At 39.7% G+C, this 13,818-nt stretch overlaps 3 protein-coding genes across 4 annotated transcripts in view; 2 read left to right on the top strand and 1 right to left on the bottom strand.

Moving 5' to 3' along the window:
* Positions 1-106: 106 nt before the first annotated feature.
* LOC307039915 (zona pellucida sperm-binding protein 4-like) lies at positions 107-3,949 on the bottom strand. The gene is made up of 8 exons (XM_079682363.1): positions 2,579-3,949; positions 2,281-2,465; positions 2,090-2,187; positions 1,686-1,843; positions 1,411-1,603; positions 1,147-1,315; positions 960-1,035; positions 107-295 (listed from the first exon to the last, which is right to left on the bottom strand). Exons 1-8 carry the CDS (start codon positions 3,264-3,266, stop codon positions 189-191), a joined length of 1,674 nt encoding a protein of 557 aa, XP_079538489.1. The 5' UTR covers positions 3,267-3,949; the 3' UTR covers positions 107-188.
* A 1,019-nt stretch (positions 3,950-4,968) lies between these two features.
* Positions 4,969-7,166, top strand: LOC307039918 (zona pellucida sperm-binding protein 3-like). The gene is made up of 8 exons (XM_079682366.1): positions 4,969-5,482; positions 5,616-5,734; positions 5,923-6,026; positions 6,134-6,311; positions 6,402-6,519; positions 6,616-6,698; positions 6,783-6,940; positions 7,041-7,166. Exons 1-8 carry the CDS (start codon positions 5,027-5,029, stop codon positions 7,103-7,105), a joined length of 1,281 nt encoding a protein of 426 aa, XP_079538492.1. The 5' UTR covers positions 4,969-5,026; the 3' UTR covers positions 7,106-7,166.
* A 1,226-nt stretch (positions 7,167-8,392) lies between these two features.
* mapk8ip2 (mitogen-activated protein kinase 8 interacting protein 2) overlaps positions 8,393-13,818 on the top strand; it is a 29,778-nt gene continuing 24,352 nt past the window's right edge. The window contains exon 1 of one of the 2 annotated variants that reach the window (XM_079682362.1): positions 8,393-8,939. In XM_079682362.1, the coding sequence (XP_079538488.1) occupies positions 8,875-8,939 (65 nt within the window). In that variant the 5' untranslated portion in view covers positions 8,393-8,874. The remainder of the gene's footprint in view (positions 8,940-13,818) is intronic. The other variant, XM_079682361.1, reaches the window with a different exon arrangement.

Raw genomic sequence — 13,818 nt, 5'->3', positions numbered from 1 at the left:
ATGTGCTACCGAAATAAAGTTCGCATTGATTTGAAGTCATGTGTGTTGAGTCATATAGTCATAACATGCCATTGTTAATGTCAATTCATAAGACTCAAAAACATAGTTCAGCAATTGGGTATTTATTTGAAACTCAATCACTTTTCACAAAACATCAGAAAAAGAGATTTAATGATAATGTAATGTTGTTACTGAATGAAGACCAGCTCCTTACTGCTAACCACAGTGGTCTCTTCTCTGGAGCTAACCACAGTGGTCTCTTCTCTGGAGCTTTTCTGAGCAGAAACGTCTCTCCCTGTGTAAAATACATTCCAATGGTCAGTTGCTGTCAGACTTGAGGTTGAAAAAGACACAAGATGACATCAGACATCATACGCCTTTGGTGAAAACATGTTCAGGTTTTTTGATTTTCAAATCATCTGCCATACTTTTCCTGTCCAACACTTAAAAAACATGACTTTAGTTTACTGTTTGTCACGAGTCTGCTTTATGTCTCCAGACTCAGAACTAAACATGGAGAAGCATAGTTAGTTATTGTGCTCCAAAAATCTGGAACTCCCAGAAAATGTAAGGTCCGCTGCAACTCTTACTATTTGAATCCAGGCTAAAATACTTTCATTTTGCAGCTGCTTTTAATTGAACTATTCATATCTTACACTGCACTGTAACTTTTATGCATGTATTTCGTACCTGTGTTATTCTATATTAGCTTGTTTTATGTTTATTTTAATCTCTTTGCTTTTTTATGACTGTTTTTAAATGCCATTTAAAATGTGTTTCCACTGTACTATTTCTCAATGCTATTAATGTTTTTCATTTTTGTAAAGCACTTTGAATTGCCTTGTGTTGAAATGTGCTATATGGATAAACTTGCCTTGACTTGTGTTCATTTGACAGACTTCAGAGAAAAATAAAATTGGTGGTTTAAATATTTTCACAGTGAACATTGTTATACTTACTTTTTCTGAAGCAACTAGGTTCACAATTATCACTGCCAGACGGTTGACACACGGCTGCTTCACAGTGGATATACACCTGATCAAAAAATGTTATATATTATTCGTAATTATGAAGGTTATAATACAAAAAAAAAATTAAAAACTAAACCTAACAAAAGCCTTTGTCTTAGATCGTTAAATCCTATACCTTTTCGTTGAGAGGAATCATAGCTTTGCTTTGTTGCTTTACACCTCCACCGGATACAAACGTGAACATCTTGAAAACAAAACGCCTGTGATGGGTTGGGTACATGAGTCCAGATGAAGCGTCCACAGGGACCAGAGCAGTCAGATAGCGGTCATCACGGTATGGGCAGCTATGGCAAAGAGAGTGAAGAATAGGTTTTGAGTATAGCCTCGTAGAAAATTGTATAAAGGCCTATTTCCAAGTAAAATCAACATTCACTCTTACCCATCAATCAGCAAGTCCCATTGAGGGAGACTTTGAGGGTTGGGAGCAGAAGTTGCCCAGCATTTTCCAAGAGTCAATACAATGTTGGGATCAGTCCTCTCCAGTATATGGACTTCCACATACACAGGCTCTCTGAGAACCTTTGTGACGGGGTAGTCAGAGTCAACGTAAAAGGAGTTGTAGGCCACGTCTTCTGCTCTAGCATAAAAAATGTGGTTAGTGCACAGTCACTGCCGAATGAGACTGACAGCACACCATATGTGCTTTACACTAACCTTCCACACATCCCTTGACTGAACACTCTCCATTGGCCAGCACTAGCTCCGCGCGCAGGGGTCCTGGAGCTGCCACTGGGGGTGGTGGAGGAAGCAGGCCAACCTCGATAACTAGAGCCTCAATTGAGGTGCCAATGTATCTACACTGGACAAGCAGTCTGAGACAAGATATAAGGTCTATGTTAGTCAGTTAGTCAGAAAAGTATTAAAGTGCAGTTTGTCATATCACAATGAACTAACCCCAAACCATTGTAGAGAATTCAAGGTAAATTCACTGTATTCTATTGATACCACTGATTTGTCTGAATACTTGAGGCCTTAGCAGAGAATTAACTGAAGTAGCAATATAAGTAATAATCTTTCATGTTGTGACCACTCAGAGTTAAACAAATACAAATAAATACTCATATTGACTGTCCCTGGTGATGGCTCCTTTGGGTCCAATAGCGACTTCATATAAGGAGGACATCCGGTTCTCATAGATTGTAACGCCAGGCTCGTCCTACAGTAGGTTGGCAGTATTTCAGTTTTAATTACTACCCAACGAAAATGTATACTAATGACATTATACATTTCAATGAGTCAAAATCCTTACCATCATGACAGTGCCACAGGCAGTGACAGGGAACTGGTAGATGGCAAAGGCTGAAGTAGTGCCAACAGGATTGCAGTTTTCGCCAACTCCAAGGAATGAAACTGTCTCTAAATCGAGGTTGGGTAGGGTGGCATCTTTGGCCACCACCATGATGAATTGACCATCCTTGGTGCACTGAAGGGTCACTGAAAACAACACAATTACAAGCAAAGACTATGGATCATGCTATACTCATTGAACACATTTGAATTACCAGAGATATACATGTATTTCTTTGAGGAGTAAGAAAAACACTAACCAGATTTTCCATAATAGCACATGTTTCCATTATAGCAGCAGTTTATAGTTTCACAATGTTCAGGAGAGATTCCAGGAGCTCCACACTGTATCTTGTGATTGTCAGCAACTTCACAAGTTTGCTGGGGAATCTGAGGCCTCTGTGGCTGTTTAGGCTGTTTTGGCTGCTGAGGCTGCTGAGGCTGCTGGGGCTGCTGGGGCATCTGGGGCATCTGAGGCCTCTGTGGCTGTTTAGGCTGTTTTGGCCGCTGAGGCTGCTGAGGCTGCTGGGGCTGCTGGGGCATCTGGGGCAGCTGAGGCCTCTGTGGATGTTTATACGGCTGATCATCCCAAGGAGTCTGATGCTTCTTTGGCCACTGTGGCTCGTTAGGCTGCTGAGGCTGCTGGGGCTGCTGAGGCTGCTGAGGTGGGTTCCATTTAGGGGGAGCTGCTGGCTGCTGAGGCTGCTGAGGTGGGTTCCATTTAGGGGGAGCTGCTGGCTGCTGAGGCTGCTGAGGTGGGTTCCATTTAGGGGGAGCTGCTGGCTGCTGAGGCTGCTGAGGTGGGTTCCATTTAGGGGGAGCTGCTGGCTGCTGAGGCTGCTGAGGTGGGTTCCATTTAGGGGGAGCTGCCGGGGCCCCCTTTACATGTTGAGCATCAGCCAGACAGCCAAGCAGGGCAACTGCCAAAAAAGAACAAATCAACTTCATTGCATTGGCTTCACAGTGAACTGATTCGAAAGGAACACCAACTACTGTGGAATAAAAATGGTGCTATGCTGACTTTTATAAGGTTGGCCTATTGGTAATGTTGACGATGAGGACTTTCATCCTATTTGCTGCCCATCATTTCCAATCACAAGCTCCAGTGACTGTGGTTTGTGGTGATGCACTAAAGAGATTTAATGGATTGCCAAACAAGTAATTTCAGTGGACAAATAACATGAATTCTAGAGATATTGCATCGGAAGATAATAACAGCATACATGGTAGTAAACTTACTGTTGCATTAACATGAATATGTATTAATTAGTATCCAACCCATGCTTAAGAACCCCCCTGATTGTCATTGAGCGTGAATGTCAGAATTTCCAGATTGTTTGTTTAATTTCAAAACAAAACCTTTCACAGAGTTTGCATGACCTGCAATGTGCAGGTCATCATGTATTTGGGCAGCAGGACTCGTCTAAACAAATACTTATTCTTATCTTTTTTGCCATTGATACAAACATTTGACTGGATTGACGAGCATCCATAAACAACTAGTATAGCATGCAGATATGTCAAATGTAAAGAAATTAGTTAAGTAAGTGGCTTGTGCATATAGGTCAAGCATTTCAACATTCTCTAGATGGCTGGATTCATGTAATATACTAGCAATTTATATATATTTATAACATTCATGTCTGAACATCTTATTTCATTAAAATACTAACACATTTTCTAAGAACTTTGCTGGGGAAATATTGTGAAATTGGCACACTTAGTATTTCCCGTCAAACATAGAAAACTGTATGCAGATTAAGGTCAGTCTGTACTTGGTTGACATAGCAATTCATTTTTCCTGGACAAGCTTTTTTTCTCGCTGTTGCGGAAACGAAGATTTAGAGGTTGCATACCATTTGGTTGTCATTTATAAAATATGGATTTGTTATATTTGAAATCATTTGGTCAAAAAAGAGGACGACAAAATGGAAAGCAAAGCAGATGAATAATTGGAGTTTATTGTAAATCACGTATCTGCAGGTTAAAATAAGGAAAAACATGTCATCACTTGACCACTGTATTATTTTTCAATTTGTGGATTAATCAAATTTTTCTCTCGCAGGAATATTTTCATTTATAAACTCTTTTTACTTCTCAAGATCACTAATCTATTTGATCTCTATGTAAACACAGTAAAGGTCATTTAGAAACATCAACCTGGAGTAGGACCATATTGATTAGCAGCTCTCCACAACATGTACTTTGGCAAAATATTGAGTTTGAAATTCCATGTTGAGGGCAGGTTGACCTAACCCAAGGTCAACATAACTTTTTGTGACCAAGACTTTTGGAACTTCCAAAAGTTACTTTCAAATGATACCCTCCATATGTTAATATGTATTTAATTTGGCTGCATTACCATCACTTTTGTGTCAGCACATCCACAGTTTTGTGTTCATAATAGTATTTATTTATGCTGCTTGTATTTTTTCAGCATAGTATAAAATGTTATGACTTAAAATAATAAATAATCTAAATCTAGTTGAAGATGCATCACCAGAGCGGTAGGCATGGCTTTCGTCAAAAGCAGCAATCATTTCATTGGCTTAGCATCTAAGATCATCAGGTCTGATGCGGAATGGCCAACAGAACGGGCGGGAATGTTGTGGAAGCAAACATGATAAATTATTATAAAAGTAGGTGCACATGTCCATCTTCTTCACACCACCTAGTGAACTGTGTAGATCACTTGCTGTTGTGAAGCGATGGTGATGAAGTCCACTGTTGTTTGCCTTGTGGCACTGGCCTTGTTAGGTAGCTTATGTCATGCTCAAAAGGCTGTGGGTGGTTACATGCCGAGAGCACCATACCAGAAGCCAGCACCGAGACAGGAGCCTGTCAAACAATACCCTCAGACGCCCCAACAGACTAAGCAGACATTTGAAAGACCTCTCACCTGGGTATACCCTGAAGACCCCAAGCCTGAGCCTCAAGACGAGGTGCCTTTCGAGTTGAGACTTCCGGTTGCTGCTGCAACTGTTGCTGTCGAGTGCAGAGAGAGTATTGCTCACGTGGAAGCCAAGAAGGACTTTTTTGGGATTGGCCAATTTATCAACCCTGCCGACATTACCCTGGGAAACTGTGCCGCTATCGCAGAGGACAATTCTGCTCAAGTGTTGATTTTTGAGGCAGAACTGCAAAATTGTCTTAGCACATTAACCGTAAGCTGAATACAAATGCTAGTCACTGAAAAATAAATGAAATATTGCAATGATTATTATCTAAAAAATATTGTAAACCAATATGTTCATGTATGATATCATTTGTTTGTACTAATATACATGTTTCCACTAGTTGACAGAAGATTACCTTATCTACAGCTTCACTCTGAACTATGATCCCAAACCTCTGGCCGATACTCTTGTGGTGAGGACCAGCAGAGCTGCAGTAATTGTGGAATGCCACTACCCAAGGTAATAAGACCATTAGAGGTGTGGCAATGAACATACAAACATATAATAAATAACATAATATGACATTGAAAAACTAACACATTTAGTAACTCCAGTAACCATGGATCACCAAATATGATTACCTGTGGCGGATGCATATTATAAATGACTTTAAGCTGCATTGTAAGCAAACCTCTTTCATCATTTAGGAAGCACAATGTGAGCAGCCGTCCTCTTGACCCCTTGTGGATCCCATTCTCTGCAGTTAAGGTGTCAGAGGAATTCCTTTACTTCACCTTGAGACTCATGACTTGTGAGTTAAAAAAAAACTGTTTATCTGTAGAATTAACCTTTTACAGAGCTTTGATTAGAAATGTATATTTTGCAACACTCTTACATTTTAATTTTATGTTTGATCAGATGACTGGAAAAACGAGAGACCAAGCTACCAGTATTACCTGGGAGACATCATAAATGTAGAGGCTGTTGTCAAGCAGTTCTTCCACGTGCCCCTCCGTGTCTATGTGGAGAAATGCACAGCCACCATTGCAGCTGACATGAACTCAATACCTAACTATGCCTTCATTGAAAACAATGGGTGAGCTGGTTAATTTAAATTGATGTGTACAGTGAAAATTGATTATCAAAAACAGAAGTGTGTCCTCTAATGTGGTTTTTCTGCATGCAGGTGTTTTGTTGATGCAAGGATCACAGGCTCTAGCTCTAAGTTCATGCCTCGCACTGCAGAGAACCAGCTTCAGTTCCAGTTGGAGGCCTTCAGGTTCCAGAACGTTGACACTGGAGTGGTGGGCATCTCCAAGACTGATTAAAAGATTCTGCTATACATCATATGCAGGGAAAATACATATAATAATAACTTAACCACTCTCTTTTTCTAACAGCTCTACCTTACATGCCACCTGAAAGCTACATCCACTTTACATCCCATCGATGCTGAACATAGAGCTTGTTCCTACATCAATGGGTGAGTCTGGGCTTCTTTGAAAATTTGTCATTGGAGTATTGATACATTATTAACTTTTCTTCTTTTCTTCTTATTTCCTCCTAGGTGGAAAGAGGCCAGCGGACAGGATCCAGAATGTGGCTCCTGTGAAACTGGTGGATTTGGAGGAACTGGTGGAAATCAAGGAGCTGGCGGAAATGCCTTCAACCCCGCTCAGTTTCCTGGAAGGAAGATCCGTGATGTGTCCCAGAATGACAATAACGGTATGGTATATTGTATGCATTCCTAGTGAATGTATGCTTGAGTTGTAAGACAACCCCAGCAGTGCAAAACGTGACACGTGTCTTCTGTCTTTCTTTCTAGTTTTCGAATGGGAAGGTGTTGTCACCCTGGGCCCCATCCCCATTGGAGAGAGGGTTGTCGCTTAACTCAATTTCCTGCCACAGCTATGACCATGAAAATAAACATTCTCAATGGTTAATAACTGTATTTATGTTTTTCATTTTCTTTTTTGTTGATAATTCAGCTTAAACAAGAATATAACCCATATTTACTACTTTTAATGTTAACAGAATTTGACATATACAAAACATAATAAAGGTGTAAGAAACAGATGAAAGTGTAACTTGCTTTTCATTGCCCTCTGTTAAATGCTAAATGTTCAGTTCATACTGTCGACTAGCATATTTTAAGCTGCACACTGATATGAAAGGGACTAGGATTTCTGAATTAACATCATAAAGTTAACTGATTTAATAAATGAGAATACAATTTGGTAAAAAATAAAAGCTTCCTTTCATTAGATCACTATGATGTACAATCACTTCTAGTAGAAGGACAATACAAATGCATCATGTGAACGTTTACTGCCCCCGTGTGCAACAGATTGTAAACTGCAGTTTAGCGATTTGCACTTCAGAACCACAGACAGTGAACAGCTCCACATTGCGTCTGCCCGGTATCGAATGATACTTTTAAAGTATTTTCATAAACTCAACGTCTGAGTTAGGATGCTCTGATTGATAGTTCATTTACAATCTTTGATTCAATAGTAAATAAAAAGGGAGCAAAACTGAAACGTTCAGCCACTGATCACAAAGCTTCCTCAATGCCTATATTTTATGTATTTTTTTCTCTGAAAGTTAGAGCGTTATCTGGAGAAATTAACCATATTATGTATGCCTTATTATGATAATTATAGCCTAGTAAAGATAATTTGCATTTGAGATACATGTTTGATGTGCGTTAAGACCTTCCATATACCCTTTGTTGTTTGAGAAAACATTTAGTATTTCAACAACCTATTTATATTTCGCGCTGTTTCGTTTTACCTTTTAAGAAATATTTTTCTTCAATTTTCGAGGCACTTTGTTTTCGTGTCCGGATATTTCAACAATTATTCTTTGAATGTTGCCATTGCCATTTCTGGTTAATGTTCTGTTCTGTCCTATACAGGCAGCACTTGCCATTGTATTTATGGATATATCAGGATAAAGTTGACTGACACAAGCAGGATGGGGTCAACATAAACATCTCAAACAAGAAACAAGAGCCCACATACAGTATTATACAAACGGACTGGGAGGCACGTTTTGCTCTGTCTGTTTATATACGTGTCAGTGTGATGTCATCGGAAACACTCTACGGTAATTGTCATTTTATGCCACTGTTTTCCTGTGTGCTTCAGGCTTCAAAGCTCTGCCTGCATCCACACAGGACAGCCTGCTCACACGGTAACGGCACTGACGTTATACCGCCTCTGCTCCCCCCCCCCCCCCCTTTCTGTCTCTGCCTGCCTCCGCGCTGCTGGCCCATATCCTCTGTGTGTCACAGGCAGCATCACACAGCAGCAGATTATTTGGCGAGGAAAAACGCGGACTGCGGTACCATCCTGTCCGCGTGGACGTACCGGGGGGGACACGGGATTGTATTTTGATTTCCGCGGTGTGGTGCAGTGTTTTTTGAAAATCATTCCCTCTTGCTTTCTCCGCTTGTGTGGATGTTTGACTGCAGATTTGATGGTGCTGAGCAGGCTCGTCTGATTGAAGGCTTTGCGGCCAGGGGGTCATCTGTTGGGGGGCCGCGGAGAGAAAACCCTCTGTCCACGGCTGCGTCTGTCCTCTGCCCTGTGACTGTGAATGGACTGCGCTCCCCTCCTTGATTTTCTGCAGTCGCTCTGAGTCATTTGTGGAAGAAGATGGCGGACAGAGCCGATATGTTTTCCTTATCCACCTTCCATTCCCTCTCTCCTCCTGGTTGCAGGTAAGAGTTTACAGTGGGGGAGATGATGGGGGACGATGCGCACGTTTGATGAGTGGAGAAAATGACACTAAAGATGATAAACAAATAATGTATACCCGTTTAGATTTGACGTTGAAAACGAACATTCGCTCCCATGGATAGTAATAGATCTCTTTTTAATAACCTCCCAGGCCTGCCTCCCTGCGCGCCCATAGGTGATGCAGCTGATCCGGGCCAGTTGTTTGTGTTTTGGATGTGATGTATTCCTTCAACACTATGTTTTTATTAACATAACTTATAATATTCTCAGAGCAGTGTGGAGAAGAATACATGCGAAAAAATTTATGACAAATGATTGATCTTAAACGCTAAGCGACCGCAAGGCAACCGCCTTGCGCATTCTCTGTGCGAGGCCCACGCCCTGTTGTGGCAAGGGCATGTTGCTGAACAATGATTTAAGGAAGTACTGATATCAATATTGTTTCAAACGCCTCTAATATGACCTCTGAGAATCACAGTATGACAAATACTTGCGTTTTCTTCTTGCCTTAACACAATTGAGAGTGTGATTATACTGGCTGTTTCCTACTCGTGCATAGCCTATTTAGTGTAACAATAGCCTACAGTATTCTCTCCAAGTTTGTTTTTGTTTACATGATACAGTATACATGACATGGTTTCTTTAGTATCATTGTTGTTAATTTGCACATTTGGTAAGACGGGGCCACTTGTGTTGAGGCAGCTGCAATATTCAGAAAGCCTTTGCGTTGAGACATACAGTATGTTGTAAAACATGATTATTAAATATTTATTTTCCATTATGCAATTATTTCATACCGATTGGCGCTGATGCAAACACAGCAGAAAAAAATCCTAGGCTACATAACAACAACCCTTTTTTTCCATTTCCTTGCTATTATGCTATTATTGTTTTGTTACAAGGTTGCAGTCATTTCACTAACTCATCCAGAGGAAGAAAGAATAAACAAGGGAGATGAAAGTATTTATTTGATGCTGCTCACAGCACCAGAAAGTTCGGATAAAGGAAAGATGTGGCTCTCTGCACTTATGGATATTATGCCACAGCATTTTCATTGTCTGCCTCTGCTTGTCTAATGTCCTTACTGAAAGCAATCACATTAGTAAGTCAGGTCCCAGTGGATTTTATATCCACAAAAGGCACTCATGGTGGATTTGGTTACGTACTGGAGCCTCACTTCATGGACAGATCATATCAGATCAATAGACCTGATTTTCTGCATGACTACTCATGACCTTAGTTTGGATCACAGAGCCATAGCTTTGGCTCAATAGTTTTAATTTACAGCGTTGGCAAACAGTTGGACTAACCTTATCTTTATTTATCTTGTATTCATCAATTCAATATTTGGAATAATGCTTTTGATGAGCTGGTGTCACTGACTCCAAATGTAGTTTTTGCAGTTTACTTCTCAGTTATCAAAAAAAATGCACTGTTACAGAAGACAAGGCAGCTGCATGCACCACTCACCACTTCATTTAATGGAGTGGACACTGATCAGCTGCACTCTATATATTTGTATTAGTTTGTGTACATCCAAGGGTACATACAAGTTTATTTCAGGTCAGCTATTGATGATCAATATCAGACTGTATACCTATAATTCACCTGATGCAATATTAGTATTTTGGAGCAATCAATGTCTTTATTTGATGATTGTTGTTTGTAGTGCATTTCTCATTTTATAATTTGGGTCAATGTTTGTGTTTGTCGTGTCTCTGTTTCTGTGTTTGACCGATTTATGGATGAAACCACTGGTGGTGTGCTGGTGTGGTAATCTGCTTTACATAACCCAAACACTGTTTCCAATGGGCAGCAACATAATCCGTAAGAGAGCCTGTCTTTCTGAGCTCCAGAAATGACTACTATTTCTCCTGCATTGCCTGGACAACAAACAGATGGTGCTCTTTCAAATTGAACAATTTACTGAAACCAAACCAATGTGCTGATACACCAAAACTCATAATGTACCAAAAAGCTATACTTCAGAATTTATGTTTTTTTAAAAGGAGTTGTTTGTGTAGATTTTAGGGGTCAGTATGTAGTATACGGGAGGGCTGGATCTGGTTCCTAGATGGTTAAATAAATCACTTACTGACTGTTTATCTAAATTTGCCTTACAAATCATTCACATTGTGATCATGCTCAAACACATACATTGTTTGTCATCTTTCTGGCCAAATATGAGAGTCATCATGGATCTATGTTTTTGATAGATCTTCTTGCTTAGAAATTGATCAAAGCTTTATCTGAATGGAGACAACCAAGCTTAATATAGTTAGTAAATTAATCTTTGTTTGTATTATCGAGCTTTCAGCTGCTCAGCTCCCAGACTCTGGAACTCCCTGCCACTACACATCCGACAGTCTGATTCCATAACAACATTCAAATCCCAACTCAAAACCCACCTGTTCAAACTGGCATTTTCTTTATAAACTGTACCCTGTGTCCTTTTGTGTCCTTCTATAGTCCATTTCCTGTTGTTTGTCTTGTCTTACCCCGGCTGATACTTCACTAAATCCAATGTTGTTATTGTTCCCTATATATTGCCCCCATGCCCTGTAAGGTGTCCTTGGGTGTTATGAAAGGCGCCCCCCAAAATAAATGTATTATTATTATTATTATTATTATTATTATTATTATCATTATCTACAAACATTTTTTTTATTATTAATGTTAATCTTTGACGTAAAAATGCCAGAGATTTACTGGTTGGAGTTTCTAAAATGTGAGTATTTTCTGGGTTTCTGTTATTTTTCATATATTTTAAGTGACTGATAAATCAAGAAAAATTGTCGCATATTAAGCAATCTTTAGTTTCAGCCCAACAATGGATCTAAAAGGTTTTGAATTTGAAAAGATAATTTGACACCAGACCTTGATATAATTGTATTCAACCCGTGTTGTATTCATCAATGATTTCAAGCTAGACTACTCAACATTTCCAGTAAGAGTCCCAATGATTGCCCGCCCCCCCCCCCCCTTCCCTATGAATCTGATATGTTTAGCAGTCGATGTTCTCTTTGAAGGCTGCTCGAGAAGGCAGGGGGAGGGAGTGAGTAGTGGGTATGGTAACCATGGGGTAAGAGGCTTAAATCAAATACAGATTCATTTTAGCTTAAGCATCCCATCTCTGCCTCCTGCTGTATTTCTATCTCCCTTTGTATTTAGATATTTCCTATCTCTCTGCACACTATGTAAAACCAACCAACACTTGCTATATTTTTACATGTCAATCTTCACAGCAGTTGTTAGCTTTGTATTTCTTTTTAACAAATATTTCAAAGTCATTCCATTTCCATCTGTTTATCATCAATATTACGCCAGTGAATGTTTCATACAATTTGCTTTACATCTGATGACTTAATTATAGCCAAATCAACATGAAATCATCATCTGTGAGTCAAACCAATGCATCACCTTTGATTCAATCTTCAGGTTTGGATCTGACACAGACAACAGAATGTGCTTCATTAGCTTAAATGTATGACTCATATGTGTGTGCCCGAGTTTATTTGCGTGTGTGGGTGTGTCTCTACATTACTGAAGACTGATGGTCGGTAAAAAGCCTGGGAAATTGATCTTGTTAATGAGTCAGTAGCAACCACATGACATATCCTTTTAAAGATGACGATGATGTCACAGTGAAGCAGTGTTTTAATGGTTGAAAGGTAGCGCAATTACAGAAGACGCCCCATCGCCCCTCCCCCCATGGATATCTATTTGATACGGTTTTTACATCTATTTAATAGTCATCAGTATCTTCAATTCTTCTCAGATTCTTATTTCGTTTCATTTAATGTTTTAACTATGGCTTGTCTTTATACATACAATCTTACTGTTTATGACATTGTGTGATGAGACTAATTTGGGTTATTTGAAGAGTGGCTATACAGTTTGAGAATGAGAAAAAAAAGTAACCATTATTTTCCGTGAGCCCAATGTTAGATTTCAAATGTCCAAAACCTAAAAGGACTAAAATTATATACAATAACATAATACTTAGCTCCAATGTTAGAACAAAATTAAATCACCAAATTCTCACATTTCAGAAAAGTGAACAATTCACAATTAAATGTTGGGCTTTATGGATTTTTTATTACTAATCAATTCTTAAAACTTGAAAGTGTGTTGATTCGCATAGCGCACACAACAGAACTCAAGAGTTTGATTAGCATTATTCAATCAGACAATGAAGGATGCCCTGCATGGGTAAGATGCCTTCAGTGTACAATGAGACAAGGACAGATGACAGTGGGCTGGTTTGGCTTGAATATTTCTGGTCTGGATGTGACAGTATCAGTTGTGGCAGGGAATAAATGATAAAACAAAAATGGGCTGGAGAGGCCTGAGAAGGGCAGAGAGAAATTGAAAAGAGGTAGTGAGACCTGAAGACACAGGTGGAAGCAACATCTTAGCAATGCCAGGATCTGGGTGTGCCATTGCAGCAACATGACCACCGTTAGTGATTGGTCATTTTGTGCTGACTGCTTTTCCTTGTGGTAGGATTCTCATCTTGCTTAGCATATCACAATTCAGAATAGGTAGAGACCAATGGCTCTTTTCCTGCATGAGTATGTGAATGTGATTCTTAGTATGAAGAGGAACATGAGGGGTAAGCCTTAGCTTCAATTCCCTATTATTAAGAATTATCCCAAGCAGAGGTGAGATAAATGCAAAGGATGTCACGGTGTGCTGTCGGATAAGCAGCAAGCGGTACACAACGTGGTGTGACAGGAACTGTACGCTCACTTGGAAGCTGTCTAAACAAGAAGCAGGAACATGATGTAATGTAGACACTGCAGTGGTGGCTTTATCTCATGTGATAGAGACACTGAAATATAAATAGTACGGAATATT

This window comes from Notothenia rossii (genome assembly GCF_949606895.1).
Source record: "Notothenia rossii genome assembly, chromosome: 5".
NCBI classification, from domain to species: domain Eukaryota; kingdom Metazoa; phylum Chordata; class Actinopteri; order Perciformes; family Nototheniidae; genus Notothenia; species Notothenia rossii.
The sequence above is the reverse complement of the archived record's forward strand: the minus strand, read 5'-3'. Positions and strand labels throughout refer to the sequence as shown.

Bases quoted from the DNA above. Each gene is read 5' to 3' on its own strand.
- LOC307039915 (XM_079682363.1), bottom strand. From the start codon at position 3,266: ATGAAGTTGATTTGTTCTTTTTTGGCAGTTGCCCTGCTTGGCTGTCTG. The intron at 2,466-2,578 runs GTTAGTGTTTTT...TGTTGTTTTCAG, and splicing joins GTGCTATTATGGAAAATCTG to TGACCCTTCAGTGCACCAAG. The intron at 1,316-1,410 runs GTAAGAGTGAAT...TCTTTGCCATAG, and splicing joins TGGGACTTGCTGATTGATGG to CTGCCCATACCGTGATGACC.
- LOC307039918 (XM_079682366.1), top strand. From the start codon at position 5,027: ATGGTGATGAAGTCCACTGTTGTTTGCCTTGTGGCACTGGCCTTGTTA. The intron at 6,520-6,615 runs GTGGGCATCTCC...TTTTTCTAACAG, and splicing joins AGAACGTTGACACTGGAGTG to CTCTACCTTACATGCCACCT. The intron at 6,941-7,040 runs GTATGGTATATT...CTTTCTTTCTAG, and splicing joins GTCCCAGAATGACAATAACG to TTTTCGAATGGGAAGGTGTT.